The sequence below is a fragment of the Anomaloglossus baeobatrachus genome, chromosome 3 (assembly GCF_048569485.1).
Source record: "Anomaloglossus baeobatrachus isolate aAnoBae1 chromosome 3, aAnoBae1.hap1, whole genome shotgun sequence".
Classification (NCBI taxonomy): domain Eukaryota; kingdom Metazoa; phylum Chordata; class Amphibia; order Anura; family Aromobatidae; genus Anomaloglossus; species Anomaloglossus baeobatrachus.
The window spans coordinates 92,241,197-92,268,000 of NC_134355.1; the positions used below are offsets into that span (position 1 = coordinate 92,241,197).

Genomic DNA, 26,804 nt, shown 5'->3' on the forward strand with positions numbered 1-26,804 from the left:
TTCTTTGCAATCATCTAATGCTTATAACATGTAGGATTATAATGAAACGCAACTAATATACAGTGGGTACGGAAAGTATTCAGACCCCTTTAAATTGTTCACTCTTTGTTTCATTGCAGCTATTTGGTAAATTCAAAAACATTCATTTTTTTTCATTATTGTACACTCTGCACCCCATCTTGACAGAAAAAAAAACTAGAAATGTATACATTTTTGTAATTTTTTTAAATAAGAAAAACTGAAATATTACATGGTCATAAGTATTCAGACCCTTTGCTCAGACACTCATATTTAAGTCACATGCTGTCCATTTTCTTGTGAACCTCCTTGAGATGGTTCTACACCTTCATTGGAGTCCAGCTGTGTTTAATTAAACTGATAGGACTTGATTTGGAAAGCACACACCTGTCTATATCAGACCTCAGAGCTCACAGTGCATGTTAGACCAAATGAAAATCATGAGGTCAAAAGAACTGCCCAAGGAGTTCAGAGACAGGATTGTGCAAGGCACAGATCTGGCCAAGGTTACAAAAGAAGTTCTGCAGTACTCAACGTGTCTAAGAGCACAGTGACCTTCATAATCCTTAAATGGAAGACATTTGGGACCACCAGAACTCTTCCCAGACCTGGCCGTCCAGCTAAACTGAGCAATCGTGGGAGAAGAGCCTTGGTGAGAGAGGTAAAGAAAACCCCCAAGATCACTGTGGCTGAACTCTAGTCATGCAGTAGGGAGATGGGAGAAAGTTCCACAAAGTCAACTATCACTGCAGTCTTCCACCACTCGGGCTTTTATGGCAGAATGGCCCGACAGAAGCTTCTCCTCAGTGCAAGACATATGAAAGCCCGCATAGAGTTTGCAAAAATCACATGAAGGACTCCCAGACTATGAGAAATAAGATTCTCTAGTCTGATAAGACAAAGATATAACTTTTTGGTGATAATTCTAAGCAGTATGTGTGGAGAAAACCAGGCACTGCTCATCACCTGCCCAATGCAAATCCCAACAGTGAAACATGGTGGTGGCAGCATCAAGCTATGAGGTGTTTTTCACCTTCAGGGACAGGATTACTGGTTGCAATTGTAGGAAAAATTAATGTGGCCAAGTACAGAGATATCCTGGAAGAAAACCTCTTACAGAGTGCTTTTGACCTCAGACTTTGCCCAAGGTTCGCCTTCCAACAAGACAATGACACTAAGCACATAGCTAAAATAACAAAGGAGTGGCTTCAGAACAACTCTGTGACCATTCTTGGCTGGCCTAGCCAGAGCCCTGACCTAAACCCAGCATCTCTTGAGAGACCTGAAAATGGCTGTCCACCAACGTTCACCATCCAACCTGATGGAACTGGAGAGGATCTGCAAGGAAGAATGGCAGAGGATCCCCAAATCCAGGGGTGAAAAACTTGTTGCACCATTCCCAAGAAGACTCATGGCTGCACTAGCTCAAAAGGGTGTTTCTACTCAATACTGAGCAGAGGGTCTGAATACTGTTATGACCATGTGATATTTCAGTTTTTCTTGTTTAAAACATTTCTACATTTCTGTTTTTTTCTAGCAAGATGGGGTGCAGAGTGTACATTACTTAAAAAATGAACTTTTTTGCATTTACCTAATGGCTGCAATGAAACAAAAAGTGAAAAATTTAAAGGCATCTGAATACTTTCCAGAAATCACTGGATCCAGGTGATGGTCCTAGCATACCCCCCCCCCCCCCCCCTCTTCACCCTCCGTGCACATTGAACTCTGCACAGGTCACAGAGCATGCCCACAACACTATCTCACAGAACTTTGTTATCTTCTGACTTAGGTATCCATGCGGCTGCTGTAATTGCAGATTTCAGATCTAATTGCTTGTAACACCTAAGATCATGCTCTTTTTTGTGCATAATCAGGTGCAGAAAATAAGATAAGAAATTTACATCAGAAAATAAAAACAAATTAGGAAAAAATATGATTCATTATTAGTGATGAGTGAGCACTACCATGCTTGGGTGCTCGGTAAATGTAACAGGCATTTTGATGCTCTCACGGGCCCGACTCGTTTGCTCAGTATAATGGAAGTCTATGGGGAACTCAAGCTTTTTTTGCAGAAGATCTTCGAGAAAAATTATTGCATTCCCCATAACGTTCCATTATTTTCGATAAATGAGTCAGGCCCGTCAGAGCGTCAAAATACTTGTTAGAATTACTGGGCACCCGAGCATGGTTGTGCCCGTTCATCACTAGTTATGAGTACCGAGCAGCCGAACATGGCAATGCTCGCTCATCATTAGTTACGAGTACCAGGCACCCAAGCATAGTAGTGCTCGCTCATCACTAGTTACGAGTACCAGGCGCCCGCTCATCACTATTCATTATCTTTTATATTACTCTTTTAAATTAAATATATATAGCTGACACTTCCCATTTTCTGTTTGGCCTCTACTCCCATGTTTAGTTTTCCAGCTTATCTTTATTAAAATGAATCTGTTGAGCTGCAATATCAAACACAGCCCAAACCTAACCAAGGCAGTGCCCAACAAAAAAAGAAGACAATTAGGACATGTACTGTACATCATAGAACAGGGTGCCTGCTTGGAATCCCCCACTATGAGCTAGAACAAATAGCCATTCTATATGAGTGGTTACTACTCAGCTAGACTAAAGGGTGCTTTACACGCTGCGATATCGGTACCGATATCGCTAGTGAGCGTACCTGCCCCCATCGGTTGTGCGACACGAGCAAATCGCTGCCCGTGGCGCACAACATTGCTAACACCCGTCACACAGACTTACCGTCCCTGCTACGTCGCTCTGGCCGGCGATCCGCCTCCTTTCTAAGGGGGCGGTTAGTGCGGCATCACAGCGACGTCACACAGCAGCCGTCCAATAGCAGAGGAGGGGCTGAGATGAGCGGCCAGAACATGCCACCCACCTCCTTCCTTCCTCATTGCCAGTGGACGCAGGTAAGGAGATCTTCGTCGTTCCTGCGGTGTCACACACAGCGATGTGTGCTGCCGTAGGAACGACGAACAACATCACACCTGGAGCAGCAATGATATTAAGGAAATTAACGACATGTCAACGAGCAACAATTTTTCACGTTTTTGCGCTCGTTGATCGTAGCTCATTGGTGTCACACGCTGCGATGTCGCTAACTGCGCCATATGTGCGTCACTAACGACGTGACCCCGACGATATATCGTTAGCGATGTCGCAGCCTGTAAAGTACCCTTTTAACTGTCCATGTATTACAATGATGGCTATTTATCTGACTCTACCATGTAATAATACCGAATCAGCTGTTTTAGACGGTGACTGGAGCAGGCTCAATTGGCTGATGGCCCAGGATTGCAGTTAGAAAAGAGTTTTCTCTGAAAAGACAAACCCTTTAAATATGTGTTAGCTCTAGAAACTAGATGACCCTAAATCCAAGGGAGAATGAAAGACACATATCAGTATTATCAATATATTCATTTTATCATTTGTCTTTGATGCATGTATTAAGATGTGCTGAAGTTTGATAAGCTGTTTCTCACCATTCTTGCATTATCCGTTCCTAATTAGAAGTTATTGGTTTTGTAGAACACATGATAAGTAATATCAACACCTTTTCATTGAAGTTAGGCCATTTTCACACATCAGTTTTTTACCATCAGTCACAATCCATTGTGTGACTGATGCGATGGATCTGTTGTAGATTGTGGTAAAACTGATGCGACTGATCCTGTAAAAAAACGGATCCGTCGTACAATTTTTTGAGATAGTGAGAGAACTTTTCCTGACCAGAAATTAATTTACACCTCATCTGAGCATGCTCAGTTGAAAAAAACGGATCTGTCGCTGGAATCCGTCATTTGACAGATTGCGACGGATCCTGCGCCCATAGGCTTCCATTATAATAAACTACGGACGTCGATGGATCCATCGCTGTCTGTTTTTTCTACGCTGCCAAAAAACGTTCATGTGGAAGTCGGCTCCGTTGGCTGGACAAACATTTTTCGACGGATCCATTGCATGACGGATGAAACGTGGGGCCATATGTTTCAATCCGTTGCTAATTCAAGTCAATGAGAAAAAACGGATCCAGCGCATTATCCGTTTTTTTACAAAACGACGGATTGCAACTGATGGCAAAAAACTGATGTGTGAAAGAGGCCTTACCATGGACAATTCGGACCTGAGCGTCTCTCATTTGATATAAAGAATAACCAACAGTGGATTTAATTACTTTAAAGTAGCAGAGTTGCGTTATGCCATCGGTGCTCCCGCACTCCATGTGTCAAGGGTGCCAATGCTCTTACCCAGCTGCTTCCCCACTCACTGCTACTGCTGTCCTGTCCTCCGTCTCCCAGGGCCCGCGCATACGCAGCAGAACGGTCTCTTGGAGTGCGCTAAGGGTGCGGCCTCACTGCTTTCCCTTTTCTTAAAGGGCCAGCGTGACTTAACCTGCACTGAGAGGCACAGTGTACAGTCATGGCCAAAAGTTTTGAGAATGCTACAAATATTAATTTTCACAAAGTCTACTGCTTAAGTTTTTCTAATGGCAATTTGCATTTACTCCAGAATGTATAAAGAGTGATCAGCTTAACAGCAATTACTTGCAAAGTCAATATTGGCTAAGAAAATGAACTTTAACCCCCAAAACACATTTCAACATCATTGCTTTCCTGCCTTAAAAGGAGCAGCTAACATTGTTTTAGTGATTGTTCCATTAACACAGGTGTGGGTGATGATGAGGACAGGGCTGGCGATCAATCAGTCATGATTAAGTAAGAATGACACCACTGGACACTTTAAAAGGAGGCGGGTGCTTGGTATCATTGTTTCTCTTCAGTTAACCATGGTTATCTCTAAAGAAACACGTGCAGCCATCATTGCTCTGCACAAAAATGGCCTAACAGGGAAGAGTATCGCAGCTACAAAGATTGCACCTCAGTCAACAATCTATCGCATCATCAAGAACTTCAAGGAGAGAGCTTCCATTGTTGCCAAAAAGGCTCCAGGGCGCCCAAGAAGGACCAGCAAACGCCAGGACCGTATCTTAAAACTGTTTCAGCTGCGGGATCGGACTACCAGCAGTGTCGAGCTAGCTCAGCAATGGCAGCAGGCTGGTGTGAGTGCTTCTGCACGCACTGTGAGGCGGAGACTGCTTGAGCAAGGCCTGGTTTCAAGGAGGGCAGCAAAGAAGCCCCTTCTCTCCAGAAAAAACATCAGGGACCAACTGATATTCTGCAAAAGGTACAGGGAGTGGACTGCTGAGGACTCGGGTAAAGTCATTTTCTCAGATTAATCCCCTTTTCGATTGTTTGGGACATCTGGAAAACAGCTTATTAGGAGAAGAAGAGGTGAGCGCTACCAAAAATCTTGTCTCATGCCAACTGTTAAGCATCCTGAAACGATTCATGTGTGGGGTTGCTTCTCAGCCCAGGGACTCGGCTCACTCACAGTCTTGCCTAAAAACACAGCCATGAATAAAGAATGGTACCAGAATGTCCTCCATGAGCAACTTCTCCCAACTGTCCAAGAGCAGTTTGGCGCCCAACAATGCCTTTTCCAGCATGATGGAGCACCTTGCCATAAAGCAAAGGTGATCATTAAATGGCTCATGGAACAAAACATAGAGATTTTGGGTCCATGGCCTGGAAACTGTCCAGATCTTAATCCCATTGAGAACTTGTGGGCAATCATCAAGAGACGGGTGGACAAACAAAAAATAACACATTCTGGCACAATGCAAGCATTGCTTATGCAAGAATGGACAGCTATCAGTCAGGATTTGATCCAGAAGTTGATTGAGAGCATGCCAGGGAGAATTGCAGAGGTCCTGAAGAAGAAGGGTCAACACTGCAAATATTAACTTGCTGCATTAACTCATTCTAACTGTCAATATAACCTTTTGGTACTCATAATATGATTGCAATTATATTTCTGTATGTGATGTAAACATCAGACAAACACAATTAAAAACCAGAGGGCAACAGATCATGTGAAAATATAATTTTGGTGTCATTCTCAAAACTTTTGGCCATGACTGTATGTAAGACATCCTCCCTCATTGGGAGGTGCCTGTACAATGTGACTAGTTAGGTTACCCTTTTTCTAGCTAGTTGTCAGGTCCCTCCAGCCATTGTTCATGTACTGTGTACTCACCTGTGATTCTCTTTCTGCTCAGTACCCCCACTCCGCCTGCTGGAACCTGTCAGTATCTTGTCTCCACAAGTATCCGCCTATCCTAAGGTGCCTCCCAGAACCAGCCTGGGTTTCCCAGCTCCTCTCCTGCCTCTGCTACATATGCATCAGAGCCTGCTCCTGTCTCCCCGTTCTTGGGTGTCAGCTGCCAAGACACCAAGATCCCCTGGCACTGCCTCTTGGTGGCTACCTACCAGCACAAGCCAATCCCCACCACCTGTGGTTTTAGCAAAGTCTTGGTAAACGCACAGGTCCGCTCCTCTGGGTCACTGATAGGTGTCTTATTCTCCTCACTCCCCCTCATCGGGAGTGACAAGTTGTAACGAATAGATCAGGTAAAGAATGTATATTACTCTAATTTTACTGCATATTGTAAAAAGTATAGTCATAAAGTCAGAACTATAAGATTGACAGCACTCTGCCAAAAGGATAAAAAAATACATTTAAAAGGGTTTAATGATAAAATAAGAAAAAAAATGAAAGAAGAAAAGAAGTGATCATCTCCTGAACAATTCCTGACTAGTATTGAGCAGATCTTAACTGTAAAAGTCCGGATCGGCGCGGTTTCAGGGTCCGATCCGGGTCCAACCGGGACGCGGGAATCCGGCTGCACAATCCGGGTTCGGGGTTTTTTTTTTTTCTCTCTCTCCCTCTTTCCCTCTCTCCCTCTTTCCCTCTCTCCCTCTCTCACTCTTTCCCCTCTCTCCCTCTCTCGTCCCCGGATCCGCTCCCCATTGACTTACATTGTGCCGGATTCCGGATCGGATCCGGACTTCTGTGACAACCCGCGATGGATCCACCGGACCCGGATTATTAGCAATCCGCTCAACTCTATTCCTGACATTTTCTGTTCTGATGCTTCCCTGGTCCCTGCCGGTCTCTATTTCCTGTTCCTGTCTTGACACACAGGAAGTGCTAGGAGATATCTACTCAGCAAATCATTGGCTATCGTAACCTGCCTCAGTCAGTGATCGGCTGAGTGGGATTTCTGGTGTATCAAGACAGTATCAGTAAGTAGAGACCAGTGCGGACCAGGTTAGGACCAGAAGGGGAGCTGCAAGGGATCCTGGAGAATTCATTTCCAGTATTCCAGTCTGAGAGTTAAAAATAATAATTTTAATATACTAGGTAACCGCTACTGCTACAGTAGGATCTGATCCCAATCCATACAAGATAGAACATTGCTGAGTTGTAATTGTTACTGTTCAGACATAATGACATTTATCGCTATCATATTCTATATTAAATATTCTCATCATAAAAAAAGTCTTATACCTTGAAAGATATTTCTGTTGTCATTGTGAATCCATGTGTGATCACCGGCTCTTCCTCGGCGGTACGTCCCTTCCAACAGTCCAATTCTACACAGCGGCATCCAGCTAACAGCACTTGCCGATACATCTCTACCGAGGAGTTCCCGGCCAGCTGCCCCGCTGAAACATAAAACAATAACAGATTCATTGGAATATTGTATGATCTAATATTTTTGTAAAACCTCTGATAAAAAGGTGTATACAGCGTAATAAGGAACATCAGAGGAAATAAACATTTATAGTAATGCCATTTTTATACCAATCAATAGAATAAAGATAACATATACGTTCTACTGACTTGTAAACAGTTAAAAAAAATTCTATGGAAGCTGTTTATACATTTCACTAAATAACGGTTAATTAATTATGTGTAATAAATAAAACTACAACCAGACCTACAAAACAAACTTGCCTTCATCCAGCCATGTAAAAACTAGTCTAATATATAAATCTGAGTGTATATATGTGTGTGTGTATGTCCGCACCGTCACATTTACAATCACAAAATTTGGCACAGACACCTCATGTGACTCAGGGAACATCATATACTATGTTTTGATAGGAAAATTTAACCCCACGTTTTACAGTTACTCTCCAAAAAACCTGCCTTCATTAAAGTCAATAGAGCTGGGAGCTACAGGTCATTAATAGGAGCTGTGATTGGTTGCTATAGGCAACGCAAGAAATTCTTAGAATAAGAAGTGTATGTGTGAGGTAATATGATATCGGTGGACAGACGGACACAGATAGAGACAGACAGACAGACACAGACAGATAGGCACAGACAAGCATAGGCACAGACAGACAGAGAAAGAGACAGACAGGGAAAGAGACAGTCAAACAAAAAAGAGACAGACAAAGGCACACAGGGAAAAACAAACAGGGGAAAAAAGCAGACAGGAAAAGAAGCAAACATGGATAGAGACAGACAGAGAAACAGACAGACAAGTAAAGAGACAGGCAGACAGAGACAGACAAACAGGAAAAGAGACAGACAAAAGCAGACAGGGACAGAGACAGACAGAGAGACAGGGAAAGAGACAGACAGGGAAAAAGACAGACAAGGAAAGATACAGACAGAGACAGACAGAAACAGACAGGGAAAGAGGCAGCGACAAACAGAGACAGACAGACAGACAAAAAGGGAAAGAGAGACCGAGGCAGACAGGGAAAGAGACAGACAGATAGACAGGGAAAGAGACAGACAGGGAAAGAGACAGACATACAGAGACAGACAGGGAAAGAGACAGAGACAGACAAAGACAGAAAGAGACAGACAGAGTGATAGAGAAAGACAGAGACAGAGAGATAGAGAAATAGACAGATAGGGAAATAGACAGACACACAGAGACAGACAGACAAGAGAGAGATAGAGAGAGATAGACTGATACAGAGACAGAGATAGACAGACAGAGACAGATACGGACAGATACAGACAGAAAGACACAGACATACACACAGATAGACAGAAAGACAGAAAAACAGGGAAAGAGACAGAGAGATAGACAGATATAGAGAGACAAACAGACAAAGAAATATAGAGACAGACGAGGAAACAGACAGACAGACAGGCCAAGAGACAGACAGACAGACCAAGACAGACAGACAGATAGAGAGAGACAGGCAGATACAGACAGACAAAGAGATACAGAGACAGACAAGGAAAGAGACAGACAGAGAGATAGACACACAAATAGCCATATAGAGACAGACAGACAGACAGACAGAGAGATAGAGACCAACAAACAGAGACTGGAAGAGAGGGAGAGAAACAGAGAGACAGTTTCTATCCCAGGCAACGCCGGGCACTACAGTTAGTATATATAAAAAATATGACCCATTGAACATGGCTATGAAAAAAAATACTTAATTCTCAAGGTACAAAACTATCTATAATTAAGGGGTTAATTTACCAAATTATTTCAACAATTCTCATGATTCGATTTCCTTAAATAGAATTACACATGCTGAAAGCATCTGTGCATATTTTAGCTTAAAGAAAAAAAACCGAAAACAGCCAAGAATTAAGTACACATTCCCTGCTATGATTTCATTTTATTACTAGGATTCTCATATATTTATGAAAGGGCAAAATCTATTTCTGACAATATTAAAATGCATGTTTCCCACCTATTAATTTCCTCCAATTACATACCAGATGTCTTGTATTTGCTGGCAGCGCGTAAAATAAGCTCCAGAAATAATTTGGGAAATGTTTTGCCCAAAATCCTACAGTCTACACAAAGTAAATGTGAATATGAGAGTGTCAGCTACAAAGAGAGCCGCTTACTCTACACCCTGATGAGATATATTCTCATTTAGCGATCTGGATGGTAATAATTCTAGGCAGTGAAAACAATGGTAATAGTATGTTGTAAAGTTTTTTTCACCATTTTATTGCACTTGAATTTTTTTTCTTGTTTTCAAGTTCATTGTACGGTAAAGTGAATAGTGTACATCAAAGCGACATACTTATCCTGAAAAAACTAGCCCTCAATATTTGTTGATGGGTGAGTAGTAACTATTTGTGTTCGGATTATGCTTACAGAGTACCGAGTCCTATTCCAGTATTCGTCATGGCAAGAAAAATGCTCGGGTTCCCCATTGACTTGCATTAGGTTTGTTGGTTGTTTGTGATGAATACCGGAATAGCACTTTGGGATTCGTTATGAATAATCCGAACTCGAATAGTTACTATTCGCCCATCACTAATTATTATATCTATGTTAAAATAAAAAAATATAGAAGTTATAGCTCTAAGAAGAATGGGAGTAAAAATCAAAAGCGTAAAAAAGAAAATTGTTTACAGTGAAACTAAGTACTCTGGGAGGAGACACGGCAATGTAACGAGCTACTTATGTCAAGATTTGGGTGGGGTAGAAAAGGGAACAGAGTGGGATGATTACATTCTACATTTATGGAGTTTTAAATGAGCAGAACTTGTTTCATATTTGATGGATTATTACACCCAGAGATAATCACTAAAGCCTGCTTTACACGAGTCGCTCTATTGTGCGATAGCACGAGCGATCGTACCCGCCCCCGTCGTTTTTGCGTCACGGGCAAATCGCTGCAAGTGGCGCACAAACTCGTTTAACCCCCGTCACACGCACTTACCTTCCGGACGACCTCGCTGTGGGCGACGAACGTCCACTTCCTGAAGTGGGAGGGACATTCGGCGTCACAGCGATGTCACACGGCAGCCGGCCAATAGAAGCAGAGGGGCAGAGATGAGAGGGAAGTAAACATCCCGCCCACCTCCTTCTTTCCATTAAGCCGGATGCCGTGAGACGCAGGTACGCTGTGTTCATCATTCCCGTGGTGTCACACGGAGCAACGTGTGATGCCACGGAAACGATGACCAACCTGCACCCATGAAAATAAACGATATTATGAAAGTTAACGACGAGTACACGACTCATGATTTGTGAGCGATACTGCGTTGCTCGGAGGCAGGGCCGGCGTCAGCACCCGGCAAACCCGGGCAAATGCCGGGGCCCTGGAGAGCCGGGGGGGCCCACTCGGCCTCGTCAGTTCTCCTGTCCCTTGGCCGGGGCCCACTCGCCTTTACAGTTCTGCGGTCCCCGGCTGAGTTCCGGGGACCGCAGTCCTCGGCAGCAATCTGCGGCGCCGTCACTTTAAGGCGCGCAGACATCCTCGTTTGAATTTCACCTGTGGGCGGAGCTACCGCCTTCTCAGTCCCACAGATGAAGGAGGCGAGCTTCTGTCCGGCGCTGTGTGGGCCCCCTCTGAGCCCTCTCCACCGTGACCTAATCGGGTAAGTGCCCTCCCCGCCTCCCCATTATAGGCCCCGGTGAGCTGCTTCTACCCCCTGGATGTATGCCCTGGCCCCTGCCAATGCCCCCACCCGCCGATTCCGCGGGTGCGGGCCCCGCCGAGCCGCGGGTGCTGGCCCCGCCGAGCCGCGGGTGTGGGCCCTGCCGAGCCACGGGTGCTGCCAGTGCCGCGGGTGCTGTACCCGCCGAGCCGCGGGTGTGGGCCCTGCCGAGCCGCGGGTGCTGCCAGTGCCGCGGGTGCTGTACCCGCCGAGCCGCGGGTGTGGGCCCTGCCGAGCCGCGGGTGCTGCCAGTGCCGCGGGTGCTGGCCCCGCCGAGCCGCGGGTGCTGCCGCTGGTGCTGTACCCGCCGAGCCGCGGGTGTGGGCCCTGCCGAGCCGCGGGTGTGGGCCCTGCCGAGCCGCGGGTGCTGCCAGTGCCGCTGGTGCTGTACCCGCCGAGCCGCGGGTGTGGGCCCCACAGAGCAGCAGAGTTGTGTGCATTTGTCTGTATGTAGCAGAGTTGTATGTGTTTGTCTGTATGTAGCAGAGTTGTATGTGTTTGTATGTAGCAGAGTTGTATGTGTTTGTCTGAATGTAGCAGAGTTGTATGTGTTTGTCTGAATGTAGCAGAGTTGTATGTGTTTGTCTGAATGTAGCAGAGTTGTATGTGTCTGAATGTAGCAGAGTTGTATGTGTTTGTCTGTATGTAGCAGAGTTGTATGTGTTTGTATGTAGCAGAGTTGTGTGTGTTTGTCTGTATGTAGCAGAGTTGTATGTGTTTGTCTGTATGTAGCAGAGTTGTATGTGTTTGTATGTAGCAGAGTTGTATGTGTTTGTCTGTATGTAGCAGAGTTGTATGTGTTTGTCTGTATGTAGCAGAGTTGTATGTGTTTGTCTGTATGTAGCAGAGTTGTATGTGTTTGTATGTAGCAGAGTTGTATGTGTTTGTCTGAATGTAGCAGAGTTGTATGTGTTTGTCTGTATGTAGCAGAGTTGTATGTGTTTGTCTGTATGTAGCAGAGTTGTATGTGTTTGTATGTAGCAGAGTTGTGTGTGTTTGTCTGTATGTAGCAGAGTTGTATGTGTTTGTATGTAGCAGAGTTGTATGTGTTTGTCTGTATGTAGCAGAGTTGTATGTGTTTGTATGTAGCAGAGTTGTATGTGTTTGTCTGTATGTAGCAGAGTTGTATGTGTTTGTCTGTATGTAGCAGAGTTGTATGTGTTTGTCTGTATGTAGCAGAGTTGTATGTGTTTGTATGTAGCAGAGTTGTATGTGTTTGTCTGTATGTAGCAGAGTTTGTGTGTGCGTTTGTCTGTATGTAGCAGAGTTGTATGTGTTTGTCTGTATGTAGCAGAGTTGTATGTGTTTGTCTGTATGTAGCAGAGTTGTATGTGTTTGTATGTAGCAGAGTTGTATGTGTTTGTCTGTATGTAGCAGAGTTTGTGTGTGCGTTTGTCTGTATGTAGCAGAGCTGTATGTGTTTGTATGTAGCAGAGTTGTATGTGTTTGTCTGTATGCAGCAGACTTGTGTGTGTGTGTGTGTGTCTGTAAGTGTATATGACTGTATATATTTGTCTGTTTATATGTATTTTTGTGAGTTTGTCTTTAAATATGTATATGTTCGTATCGGTGTCTGTGTGTGGATGGGGCCCACTGGGACTCTTCCGCCCGGGGCCCACAAAAACCTGGAGCCGGCCCTGCTCGGAGGTGTCACACCAGACAACGTCGTGTGCTATGCCGGATGTGCGTCACGAAAACCGTGACCCCGACGACATATCGCACGATATATCGTCTTGTATAAAGCCCGCATAAGGATATGTGCCCACAATCAGGGTCCACTGTGTCCTGGACGCGGTGGGTCATGGCGGGGGCCATGAGTCTCCCCTGCAGGACACCACAGTTGCTCATGCCCACTATCTGGGCTTGGGCAGTTGTGGTCTCTCTCTTCTGTTATACCTTGCAACTCCACAGCAAAGAATTGACATTCTTGTGGCTGCACCACAAGTCAGTTTATGCTGCAGGCACTACATGCACATTGGGCATTGCATTTCTAGAAATCTCATCCACTATGCTTGTACTGTACAACACAGCGTTCTAGACGCAGCTGAAGCATGCTGCATCCAAAACGTTGTGAACACTGATCATGGGCACGTATCCATAAGGGTGCTTTACACGCTGCGACATCGCTAACGATATATTGTTGGGGTCACGGTGTTTGTGATGCACATGTCGTTAGCGACATCGCAGCATGTAACACCTCTGAGTGACCTAAAACGATCACAAAAGAGGTAAAAATCGTTGGTATTGAAGAGGTCGCTTCAAGACCAAAAATCGTTGGCAGGTGAGTAGCGAGGTTGTTCGTCATTCCTGTGGCATCACACATCGCTGTGTGTGACACCGCAGGAACGAGGAACCTCACCTTACCTGGGTCCAGCAGGCAATGAGGAAGGAAGAAGGTGGGCGGGATGTTACGTCCCGCTCATCTCCGCCCCTCCACTTCTATTGGGATACCGCTTAGTGACGTCGCTATGACACCGAACGAACCAGCCCCTTAGAAAGTAGTCGGTTGGCCAGTCACAGCGACGTCACTAGGCAGGTAAGTAGTGTGACGGGTCCGGGCGATGTTGTGCACCATGGGCAGCGATTTGCCCGTGACGCACAACCGACGGGGGCGGGTACACACGCTAGCGATATCGATATTGCAGTGTGTAAAGTACCCTTTACTGTTTGCCATCGCATATCCACAAAACAAAGCTATAACCTAAACACAAACAAGAACCGCTTTCACATAGTGGCCTTTAATGTTGGCTCCCAACTGGAGATCCAGGACAGAATACCCTTCTCTATGAAGTTATGTGTCCTCTTCATGAGATGACATCTGTAAAGAGGAACTGTCACCAGTTGAAAAGTGGCCAATTTTTACCACATTGCTTCACTGCGTCTTCCGATTTATTTTTTAAATCCGCCATCCAATTTTAGAAATATGGGCCTTTTTTATTTAGTGTTAATATTTATGGGCTTTACCAAGGAGGGATGTCTCACAGGCTAATTGTGCAGCGCAGCACAAAGGACATGTTCCCGAAGAAACCTACGAGATACACCTCATTGGCCACATAATTAGCGCCACAGAAAATGACTTAATTCTCTGAAAACGTATGGTGGATTTAGAAAAAAACAAAACAAAATGACAAGTCCTCTTTAAAATATTTGTATAGCCAACATGGACCGATCTGTTAGTTTTGTTATGACAGTTGCACTTTGCAGTCAGTTTATACCTACTTCTCTAGATTTCAGCGTATAAAGAAGGTGCTGACATGTGGTTGGCATTTAGATATTTCTGACATTTTTATGACTTATTTTTATAAACAGCTGCTATTTTTGTCATGTCAGAGAAGTTATTGCTATAAACACCTGACTAAACGCAGCCGCAGACCTAAATGACCCCTCAGGAGCTCAGTAGTACGCCAGATTTTGGAGATTGTGGTTATAAGGTAAATAAAAACAAGTAACCTGTCTTCATATTTTGCTTTGTGAGTTAACTATATTTTTGCTACATTTTTTTTAAAAGAATTGCCAGGTTTACGCTATTTAATTTATATCATAGGGGTACTTTGCACACTACGACATCGCAGCTGCGATGTCGGTGGGGTCAAATCGAAAGTGACACACATCCGGCGTCGCTGTCGATATCGAAGTGTGTAAATCGTTTTTGATACGATTAACGAGCGCAAAAGCGTCGAAATTGTATCATCTGTGTAATGTCGGTCATTTCCATAATTTCGGAAGGACCGATGTAACGATGTTGTTCCTCGTTCCTGCAGCAGCACACGTCGCTATGTGTGAAGCCGCAGGAGTGAGAAACATCTCCTATCTGCGTCCTGCGGCTCACGCCGGCTATGTGGAAGGAAGGAGGTGGGCGGGATGTTTACGTTCCGCTCATCTCCGCCCCTCCACGTCTATTGGCTGCCTGCCGTGTGACGTCGCTGTGACGCCGCACGACCCACCCCCTTAGTAAGGAGGCGGGTCACCGGCCAGAGCGACGTCGCAGGGCAGGTAAGTCCATGTGAAGCTGCCGTAGCGATGTCGTAGTGAGCAAAGTACCCCATAGTGTAGCAGGATTCTATTACAGCAATGTTCATCAACATCTATCCTCTTTGCATGTAACATTTTTATCTAAAGGCCTCATACACATTGGTTTAAAGTAGGCTGAACTCGATTTCTGCAGGACCAAAAGGGGATTCGAGAGAGAGAGACAGCTGTTGGTGGAATGAGGTGTGACAAGTAACAATCTAAGGCCTCATGTCTGCTATTATTATTTGGCCCATCAGTGTTTTATCCATTTTTCATGTCCCAAAAAAAAAGCTTTTACCACTCACTAACATGTTGAATTTTCATTGTTGTTTTTTAGTTTTTATTTTTACTTTGATATAGCTGCATGAGGGCTTTTTATTTTTTTGCTGGACAGTTTATAAGTTTGAATGACGCTATTCATTTTAGGTCACACAGTGACTACCGGGTTCCCCCAGGAATAAGAGAACCCACAGCAAGTGCCGCAGCAAACAGGGTACATCAAAAACATGATACAATGGTGGGCCCTGGCGCTAGGGAGAGGGGAGCAAAGTCACCCCTGCACTCATGTGAGGCTGATCCCTGCACTCCCTAATGTCCCTACATGGGTTATTTCACCTTGTCGCTGATCACGTGCTTAGGCCCTTGCTTACCCCGAACTCACCCTGGCTAGTGAGAAGACTAGTGAGAACACTAGTCCCACCACTGCAATAATCCAACTCAAGGGTAGGAAGACAGACAGGGTGAAATAAACAAAAAAGGAAAACACTCCAAGCAACTCCAACACAGCTAACACCACCGCTGCAATTGTCACAAAACTTCAGCAGTCTTCCAGAGACAACCTAGATCTGAGAATCTATAACTGACATCATATGTTAAAGGGAATCTGTCACCAGGTTGTTGCATCTTGGTCTGAGAGCAGCATAACATAGGGGCAGACACCCTGATTCCAGTAATTTGTCACTTACTGCACTGCTTAATGTAGTTTTATTAAAATCACTAATTAATCTTATCATCAGAAGACTAGTTGGCGTGCTGCCAGGTGGTCCAGTATTCAACTAACTGCTAGACCTGCAGCAGAGAAAACAGTGATTTTATAAAAATGACAGCAGTAAGTGACACATCGCTGGAATCAGGGTTTCTGCCCCTACATTATGCTGTTCTCAGATGGGGGAGCAAAAACACGTCCTCTGTGAGGAGTTCACTATAATCCTCCTGTCCATTATAATCATGCAAGGGGGCTTGCACAGAGGACTGCTGCACATCTATTCATGAACCGGAAGGCTCAGGATGAGCAAATATGTTAATTCTGAGCCTCCTGGTTCATGAGACATGCAGCACTTTTCTGTGAGGAGTCCACTATAATCCTCCTGTCCACTTTAATCATGTAAGGGTGGGCTTTGTCCCTCGCTTCTATTATAAACAACTCTATGCCCACCTGGACTTAGAAAAAGAATGTTTATTCCATCTGGAAAACATCGGGCTGCATTTTGAACACGCCCTTATCATGTGACAAATTATGTCATACCTGGAATGAGCCCATACATTCTTAGCTCATGTACAAGGCAAGAGAAATGGAGTGATTGTGCAAACATAAACAATTTCATTAAGAAAATCGCAAACAGAGACAAGTGGGACAAATAAAAACAACCACAGGAGAGTGGAAAAGCAAGGGGGGGGTAATTAATGGCTCATATATAAAATACAGGTCCTCTAATAATCAGCAGTAAAAGTATGCTTCCCCGAAGAAGCGCTAATACTGCAGCGAAACGCGCGTCGGATATCCTGTAGTCCAACCCTGGGGGGGCTCTTGATGGCCTAGGTGCAATCCTGACTCATATTTATTTGCACTTGCACTTTAGGTAATTATGGTCCCTTGATAACGATTACTCATATACTTACCCTGTACTGAGTTCCCAACATGTGATGCTTTATATGGGAATTTTTCCCTACATTTACTGTACTTATACTTTTGTTCCTTTGTTGCGAATATAGGGTTTTGGCATGCATACTTTTACTCCTATTTATTAGGGGACCTGTATCTTATATATATGAGCCATTACCCCCCTGCTTTTCCACTCTCCTATGGTTATTTTTATTTGTCCTACTTGTCTCTGTTTGTGATTTTTTTTAATAAAGTTGTTTATGTTTGCACAATTACTCCATTTCTCTTGCCTTGTATATGTTATCCTGAGTAGCGCATAAACCGGCTTGGCTGTACCAAAATCCAGCCAGGTGATATTATAATTGGCTTATACCCGAGAATCTCGTTTCTAAAGGGGGCTTTACACGCTGCGACATCGCTAATGCGGAGTCGTTGGGGTCACGGAATTTGTGACGCACATCCGGCCGCATTATCGATGCCATTGCGTGTGACAGCGAGAAGCGATTTTGCATCGTTGCAAAAACGTGAAAAATCGCTAATCGGCGACATGGGGGTCCATTCTTAAAAATCGTTACTGCAGCAGTAACGAAGTTGTTCCTCGTTCCTGCGGCAGCACACATCGCTGCGTGTGACGCCGCAGGAACGAGGAAGCTCCCCTTACCTGCCTCCCGGCTGCTATGCAGAAGGAAGGAGATGGGCGGGATGTTACGTCCCGCTCATCTCCGCCCCTCCGCTGCTATTGGGCGGCGGTTCAGTGACGCTTCAGTGACGTCGCTGTGACGCCGCACGGACCGCCCCCTTAGAAAGGAGGCGGTTCGCCGGTCACAGCGACGTCGCCGGACAGGTAAGTATGTGTAACGGCTCTGGGCGATGTGTTGCGGCACGGGCAGCGATTTGCCCGTGTCGCGCAACAGATGGGGGCGGGTACCCACACTAGCGATATCGGGACCGATATCGCAGTGTGTAAAGTAGCCTTTATTCTTAGCTCATGGTAGATGCTAGATTGTACGGCTCCTTCAGTTACAGTGCTTTCCCCACCCTGACGGCTGTCCTGGCACCTGTGATTGGTTGCAGTCAGCTGACGTGCTCTCACTCAGGGTAGGGGTGCTTCTGACTGCAACCAATCACAGGCACCGGAGGGAAAGGAAAGCAGTGCATATGCATGAGCAGTAATTAGCGGCCCGGGAAGTGAATGCAAGGCATGAGAGCAGCATACAGCCATTCCGGAGCCTTGGTAAGTACAGCACGCTTCCTCCCATTCCCCTATCCCTTCTACCACCATTTTTAATCTCCAGATTCTGTTCCCCATAGACTTATACGGAGGCCGGATTCTGGACCAGATCTAGAATTAAAAAAAAAAAAAAAAAAAGAGAACAGGGACCTACCAGTCTCGGTTATCTGCGAGTCCGCCCATCTCTACTTACAAACAATATTTTGATATAATCATCTTCATAGACTATAAGGGGTACTTTGCATGTTGCGACATCGTCAGGGTCAAATTGAAAGTGACGCACATCCGGCGCCGGTAACTACGTCGCAACATGTAAAGCCTAGAAGCACCGATAAACGATTGCCAAAGCGTCGAAAATTGGTGATCTGTGTAGTGTCGGTCATTTCCATAATTTCGCTGCAGCGGCAGATACGATGTTGTTCCTCGTTCCTGCGGCAGCACACATCGCTGTGTATGAAGCCGCAGGAGCGAGGAACATCTCCTACCTGCGTCGCACCTGCAATGAGGAAGGAAGGAGGTGGACGGGATGTTTACGTACCGCTCATCTCCGCCCCTCCGCTCCTATTGGCCGCCTGCCGTGTGACGTCGTTGTGACGCCGCACGACCCGCCCCCTTAGGAAGGAGGCGGGTCACCGGCTAGAGCGACGTCGCAGGGCAGCTAAGTGCATGTGAAGCTGCTGTAGCGATAATGTTCGCTACGGCAGCTATTACAAGATATCGCATCTGCGACAGGGGCGGGGACTAAAGCGCTCGGCATCACTATCATCCGCTAGCGATGTCGCAGTGTGCAAAGTGCGCCAAAGGGTTTGTGTTGTTTCAGTGAAAAACATGGACAGAACTTGTATGTAAAAAAACAGATATCTGAAGGGGGCGTGAGGTGAACCACTAGTCTTATCTATTTGTATTACACTCGAGTGCAAATTCATAATTACAATGATAGCAATGAAATTTTTTTCATTTTGTTTATTGTTATGCCTTTACCTATTTCTCTGTATACTAGTTGTGATGCTATTCTGCAATGCTCTGCCTATTTAGGCCAATTACAATTGGGGTTATCTAAGATATCCGTGTCATATGCCAGATGTTAGAACATATGTTTTGTTAATCATTGGTTTTATGTTCTGTTAATGTCAGTTTTACAACAGCTTCTTACCTGAAATGTTTTAATATTAAAATGTTGGCCTGATTTAGAAAAGCTAACTTCACAGAGTGGGTCTCAAAATGAAATGTGGGAACTCTAATTACAAGAAAGGCCAGGAAAAAGTTAAAAGTTTTCTGTCCATAGCTGAGCTGTGCTTTACATTACTAACTGAATTAGCGGGCACTGTGCAATGCTTCATTTCACATGTTGTTTGATTAAAGAAGAAAAACTGTTTTAGCACAGATATTTCTTGCATGAAAGATTTTAAATATATTATATATACAGTGTGTCCACCCATATCCTGTCCACCGCTATTAACTTGAGAACGGCGGCAGCTATAGGCATAGAAGTGGTGTCTAGGTATAGTAAAGTAGCCATGCACTACTCAATGAAACCACCTATAGCGCCACCTGGTGGAAAACAACGGAGTTAGCATTTTTATCTCGAAAACGGAACGAGTTAGAGTAAAAAAGTGAATTACAAAGTTGCAGGGCATCATCAATTCAATACGAATCGATACTTTGCATACAGAAATGCTATAATATGAAACCCATGACCCCCCCAAAACATTGAATGCTGGTCACGCATATGGCGCTCATTTAACTTTGATGCTCAAAGTGGCCATCGTCAGCTGCAATGCACATCTGGACTCTGGACAGCATACTGTATCTTGCTGTACGCTGTGCAATATGGTAGATCACACGTTTGCACAAGCATCTGTGATACGTCGTCGTAGGTCCTGCAATGTTGGTGGAGAGGTCGCATACACTGTATGCTATTTGATGTGACTTCACAGAAAGAAGTCCAATGGGGTCAGGTCAGGTGAGCGAGGAGGCCACTCCACGCAGCCACCATACCCAATGACTTGTAGGAAGGTCTCCATGAGGTATCGCTTCACGTCCACAGCCTTGTGAGTTTTACACGTTCTAATCATAGCAATTCTGTATGCAAGGTGTCAATTCTTATTGAAATGATGATGCCCTGCAACTTTGTAATTCACTTTTTTTCTCTATCTCATTCGTTTTCGAGATAAAAATGCTAACTCCGTTGTTTTCCACCAGGTGGCGCTATAGGTGGCTTCAATGTGTAGCGCATGGCTACTTTACTATACCTAGACACCACCTCTATGCCTATAGCTGCCGCTGTTCCCAAGTTAGTTGCAGTGGACAGGATATGGGTGGACAGACTGTGTGTATATATATATATATATATATATGTGTGTGTATAAACACACACAGTATACAGTGCCTTACGAAAGTATTCAGCCTCCTTGAATTTTTCAACCTTTTCCCACATTTCAGGTTTCAAACATAAAGATACAAATTTTAATGTTATGGTGAAGAATCAACAACAAGTGGGACACAATTGTGAAGTTGAACGAAATGTATTGTTTATTTTAAACTTCTGTAAAAAAGAATAAACTGAATATTGGGGCGTGCAATATTATTCATCCCCTTTACTTTCAGTGCAGCAAACTCAATCCAGAAGTTCAGTGAGAAACTCTGAATGATCCAATGTTGTCCTAAATGACTGATGATGATAAATATAAGCCCCCTGTGTGTAATCAAGTCTCCGTATAAATGTACCTGCTCTGGGATAGTCTCAGTGTTCTGTTTAAAGCGCAGATAGCATCATGAAGACCAAGGAACACAACAGGCAGGTCCGTGATACTGTTGTGGAGAAGTTTAAAGCCGGATTTGGTTACAAAAATATTTCCACAACTTTAAAGATCCCAAGAAACACTGTGCAATGGATCATATTGAAATGCAAGGAGTATCATACCACTGCAAATCTACCAAGACCCGGCCATCCCTCAAAAATCTCATCTCAAACAAGGAGAAGACTGATCAGAGATGTAGCCAAGAGGCCCATGATCACTCTGGATGAACTGCAGAGATCTACAGCTGAGGTGGGGGAGTCTGTCCATAGGACAACAATCAGTCGTATACTGCACAAATCTGGCCTTTATGGAAGAGTGGCAAGAGAAAGCCATTTCTCAAAGACATCCATAAAAAGTGTTGTTTAAAGTTTGCCACAAGTCACCTGGGAGACACACTAAACATGTGGAAGAAGGTGCTCTGGTCAGATGAAACCAAAAATCGAACTTGTTGGGCACAATGCCAAACGATATGTTTGGCGTAAAAGCAACACAGCTTATCACCCTGAACACGCCATCCCCAATGTCAAACATGGTGGTGGCAGCATCATGGTTTGGGCCTGCTTTTCTTCAGCAGGGACAGGAAAACTGGTTAAAATTGATGGGAAGATGGATGGAGCCAAATACAGGACCATTCTTGTAGAAAACCTGTTGGAGTCTGCAAAAGACCTGAGACTGGGACGGAGATTTGTCTTTCAACAAGACAATGAGCCAAAACATAAAGCAAAATCTACAATGGAATGGTTCACAAATAAACGTATCCAGGTGTTAGAAAGGCCAAGTCACAGTCCAGACCTGAATCCAATCGAGATTCTGTGGGAAGAGCTGAAAACTGCTGTTCACAAACGCCTCCATCCAACCTCACTCAGCTCCAGCTGTTTGCAAAGGAAGAATGGGCAAGAATTTCAGTCTCTCGATGTGCAAAACTGATAGAGACATACCCCAAGAGACTGCGAGGAGGCTATGCATTACAGAGTTATGATTCCTAAACCCTTTCTCCGATTTGGATGTGAAAACTCTCATATTGCAGCTGGGAGTGTGCACTTTCAGCCCATATTATATATATAATTGTATTTCTGAACATGTTTTTGTAAACAGCTAAAATAACAAAACTTGTGTCACTGTCCAAATATTTCTGGACCTAACTGTATATACAACTCTGGCAAAAATTAAGAGACCACTGCCAGGTATATTTTTGAGTAAAATGTAAATTGTTCTTTTATTCGTCAAACTACTGACAACATGTCTCTGAATTTCCAAGCAAAAAATGTTGTATTTATTTTCTGAAAATGAGAAATGGTCAAAATAACAAAAACATGCATTGCTTTCAGACCTGGGGAGGCTTCAGCAAGGCTGGAATTGGGCAGGTTCATCTTTGCAAAAGACGTATGAATGAAGCTGCATACAAGGTTATCCTGGAAAAACAGTTGCTTCCTTCTGCTCATGCAATGTTCCGCAAGTCTGAGGACTGTTTTTTCCAGCAGGAAAATGCACCATGCCACAGAGCTAGGTAAACCAATGTGTGGATGAAAGACCACCACATCAAAACCCTGTCATGGCCGGCCCAATCTCCAGACCTGAACCCCATTGAAAACCTCTGGAATGTAATCAAGAGGAAGATGGATAGTCACAAGCCATCAAAGAAGAACTGCTTACATTTTTGCACCAGGAGTGGCATAAGGTCACCCAAAACAGTGTGAAAGACTGGTGGAAAGCATGCCAAGATGCATGAAAGCTGTGATTAAAAATCATGGTTATTCCACAAAAATATCGATTTCTGAACTCTTCCTGAGTTAAAACATTAGTATTGTTGTTTCTAAATGATTAAGAACCTGTTTTATTTGCATTATTTGAGGTATGAAAGCAATGCATTGTTTTGTTATTTCGACCATTTCTAATTTCCAGAAAATAAATACAAAATGTATTGATTGGAAATTCAGAGACATCCAAGGGCTCCATCTGCGCACGCGCTGACTTCCGATGGCATCATTTGAAACTGGGACCGCAGACACACTGGGACACCTATGGCACAGCCACCGCAGTCCACACAGCCGACCGCCCGCATGCACCGAGTGTCAGCCAGCAGGCTGCCTGCCCAACCACCTGCACAGAGAGGCAGCCGGCACCGACAGGCACCCGGCTGCCCGCATGCTGCCACAGACACCCGGCCGCATGCACGCAGCTACAGGCACCCGGCCGCCCGAACGCACCCGGTCACCGCACAGACAGCCCCCCCGGTAAGCTATATTCGGATTTTAAGACGCACCCCTCATTTTCCTCCCAAATTTTTGGGAGGAAACGTGCATCTTATAATCCGAAAAATACGGTATGTCACATATTAAAAATATGTCATAAGGAAGAACAAAAGCTCACCTGTGAGGTAGGTATTGTGTGAGGAATTAATAAAATAATGAGAGAGGGGTTGAGACATATCTTCATTTAAATCCAGTTTCTCAGGTGGAACAACGCCATTTTCTTCTCCGTTCAGATATCCCATGAATCCTTCAACTGAAATCTGACCTGAAATAGAAAACATATTATTATACAGTATCCAGCCATTCAATCAGTTTGGGATTGTCCAATAAATAGGACCTGAAATATAATTAAAACAATTTTGCAAATATTCTTGATTAAACATTCTATAATATTTTGTGTCTACAGCTCCTATGCAAATCAATGCGTATCCATGGAACAAATTACTACTTCTTACTCATGTGCATTCTGTAAATTAACCCTGCTGTTCTGTTTGCATTTGCTATACACTTGTACTGTTCCCGGGTCAATATGACCCGACCTATTAAGTCTTGATTTTTAGCTACTCTAATTGTTTTATTTGAATACTTTTTTCATTGAAATACTGTATGTGAACATGGTTACTCATAAACAAATGAAAAATTTAAATTCAAACTTAATTATTTATTTTTTTTCATAAAAAGGTTACACAGGCTTTTTGCAATTATCTTCGATTGTTGGCATTCTGCACACAAATAATAAAGAAGCTTTACATTACTATTACTAAAACATGAAATTTAACTTTTTGAAAACAAATTTTATAAATCAACAAATGAAAAATCATAAAAACTTCAACCTTTTTAGAAAGAAAAAAGAATAAACTGAACATGTTCATGTGTTTTTACACTGAACACAATAATAAGACACATGTCCTTTCCACAGATATTTTGAACATCCAGCACATGTCAGATTAGTCTTATTGTCACAGGAAGATGGACAGAAGCTCCATCTCTTCCTGTTTTTGCTGGTAGCTGTGCTGGTGGAGGCCGTGGATGTGGAGTCTCTTTCTTGAGCATGCTGGACACTTTTTACAATGGCTGTTGTTCCATCCCTTATGGGGGTCACTTTTCTGCTCTCAATATATGGCCTCACCAGGGATTTGCCCAATTCCTCAAGAAATAATCTTCTTTTATGCAGCTTATTCCGGTTCCAATCAGGGTCGATTTCTCTCCATAAGACAAATGGATTGTATGCAGAAACGTCCAGTATGTTATACAATAAAATCATTGGCCACCGATTGGTTTTGCGTTTGCATGTATATGTTGATATTGCTTGGTCTAAAGTATCAACTGCTCCCTTTGTGGCATTATAATCCAAAATAATGTCAGGCTTTCTGTCTTCTCTATCACTTACGGCATTGTCATGGTGCATTGTGCTCATTAGAATTACCTGTTTGGGGTTTTTTGGAACATAAGAAACAACAGTTGTATTTCCAGAAAAATAAAAAGTAGAACTGTAACCTCTCTCTTGCTAAGGATATCTTGCGGTAGTTCAGGTTTGTTTTTTCTCATAGTACCCAGCATGGTAAGTTGTTTTTTTCTGCAACATCTGGCCTAGTTGATACAATGAGAGAGAGGGGAGCCAGCACGATCTGAAAATGGCATGCATCATATAAAAAGTGCAAATTCACAGATTTATTCCAACTGTACTGTAATATAAATGAGATTTTTAGCAAATAATTGATCAATTCTTTGAGCCACCCCTGCCAACGTCACGGCAAATCTCAATAGGGGGGTCCTACACTATATTATGTATTTCATGTGCCATGCGGCCTCCTAGATAAAGTTAAAAGCAGAACCATAATGGAGCACACATACCTGTAATCTGTATATATAACCGCTTCAATGTTGCAAAAGAGGCAATTGTGGATAGAGGCCAGCCCAGGTCCCAGCATGTGGAGCAAGCTCTACACATACCAGGACTATATCAGAACTGACCCTCCCAGTGCCAGAGAGCAACCATTGATAAAGGCGGACCAGATCCAAGTATGGTGCTTAATTAGCAATGCCTGTGGAAAGGGTGAGGCAACTGAATGTGTACAGCTACCAACAGGAGGAATATATTGCAAACCAAGATCAGGCGTGCATAGCATGGTGGTGACCAGCCACCAGACATTTGTAGCATAACTACGACCAAACCACCATGCTATGAACGCCTGATCTTGGTTTGCAATATATTCCTCCTGTTGGTAGCTGTTCACATTCAGTTGCCTCACCCCTTTCCAGAGGCATTACTAATTAAGCACCATTCTTGGATCTGGTCCGCCTTTATCAATGGTTGCTGTCTGGTACTGGGAGGGTCAGTTCTGATATAGTCCTGGTGTGTGTAGAGCTTGCTCCACATGCTGGGACCTGGGCTGGTCTCTATCCACAATTGCCTCTTTTGCAACATGGAAGCGGTTATATACAGGTTACAGGTATGTGTGCTCCATTATGGTTCTGCTTTTAACTTTATCTAGGAGGCTGCATGGCACATGAAATACGTAATATATAGGTTAGGACCCCCCTATTGAGATTTGCCGTGACGTTGGCAGGGGTGGCTCAAAGAATTGATCAATTATTTGCTAAAAATCTCATTTTTTTTTATTATAGTACAGTTGGAATAAATCTGTGAATTTTCACTTTTTATATGATGCATGCCAATTTCAGATCGTGCTGGCTCCTTTTTCCCTAGTTGATAGGATGTAAAAAAGTTGTCACATGTGACATTTTGTCCTTTTAGTCCATGAGTCAAATATAGAACAACACGCATACCCTGATTTTTTTCAGGTCTTTCATCAGGGGTTTTTCCTGTATACACTTGAACATTTAGAGCATATGAACTTTTGCTGTCGCAAAGTGTCCAGATCTTGATGCCATATTTTGCTGGCTTACTTGGTATATATTGTCTGAATGGGCACCTACCTCGGAATGCCACCAGTTGCTCATCAACAGTTACATTTTCACCACTGTTATACAATTTTGGTAGAATCTCTACCCATTGATTCCAAACATTTCTAATAGGGGCTAGTTTCTCTTTAGCTCTTCTTTCCATTCTATCTGTTTTAGAATCAAACCGCAGTACTCTAGAAATAATCAGAGACCTGTAGAACAGTATAAAATGCTATCGGGTCATATTGACCCGAACAGTACAAGTGTAACAATCAGCGTGTAGCAAAAAGTAAACAAAAAAAAAAAATGTAGAGCTCCACAAATGAGGAGAAGTCAAGGAACCGCTAGTTTTAAATCCTCATTAAAAAAAATCTGCAGGGTCTCAAAAATAATTTCGG

At 43.8% G+C, this 26,804-nt stretch overlaps 1 protein-coding gene across 1 annotated transcript in view; it reads right to left on the minus strand.

Annotated features, from left to right (window-relative positions):
- Window positions 1-26,804, minus strand: part of PLCB1 (phospholipase C beta 1) — a 990,679-nt gene that overhangs the window by 295,526 nt on the left and 668,349 nt on the right. Inside the window, exons 10-11 of the mRNA XM_075339307.1 lie at window positions 23,618-23,764; window positions 7,447-7,604 (exon numbers count right to left, since the gene is read on the minus strand). Coding sequence (XP_075195422.1) covers window positions 7,447-7,604; window positions 23,618-23,764 — 305 coding nt within the window. The remainder of the gene's footprint in view (window positions 1-7,446; window positions 7,605-23,617; window positions 23,765-26,804) is intronic.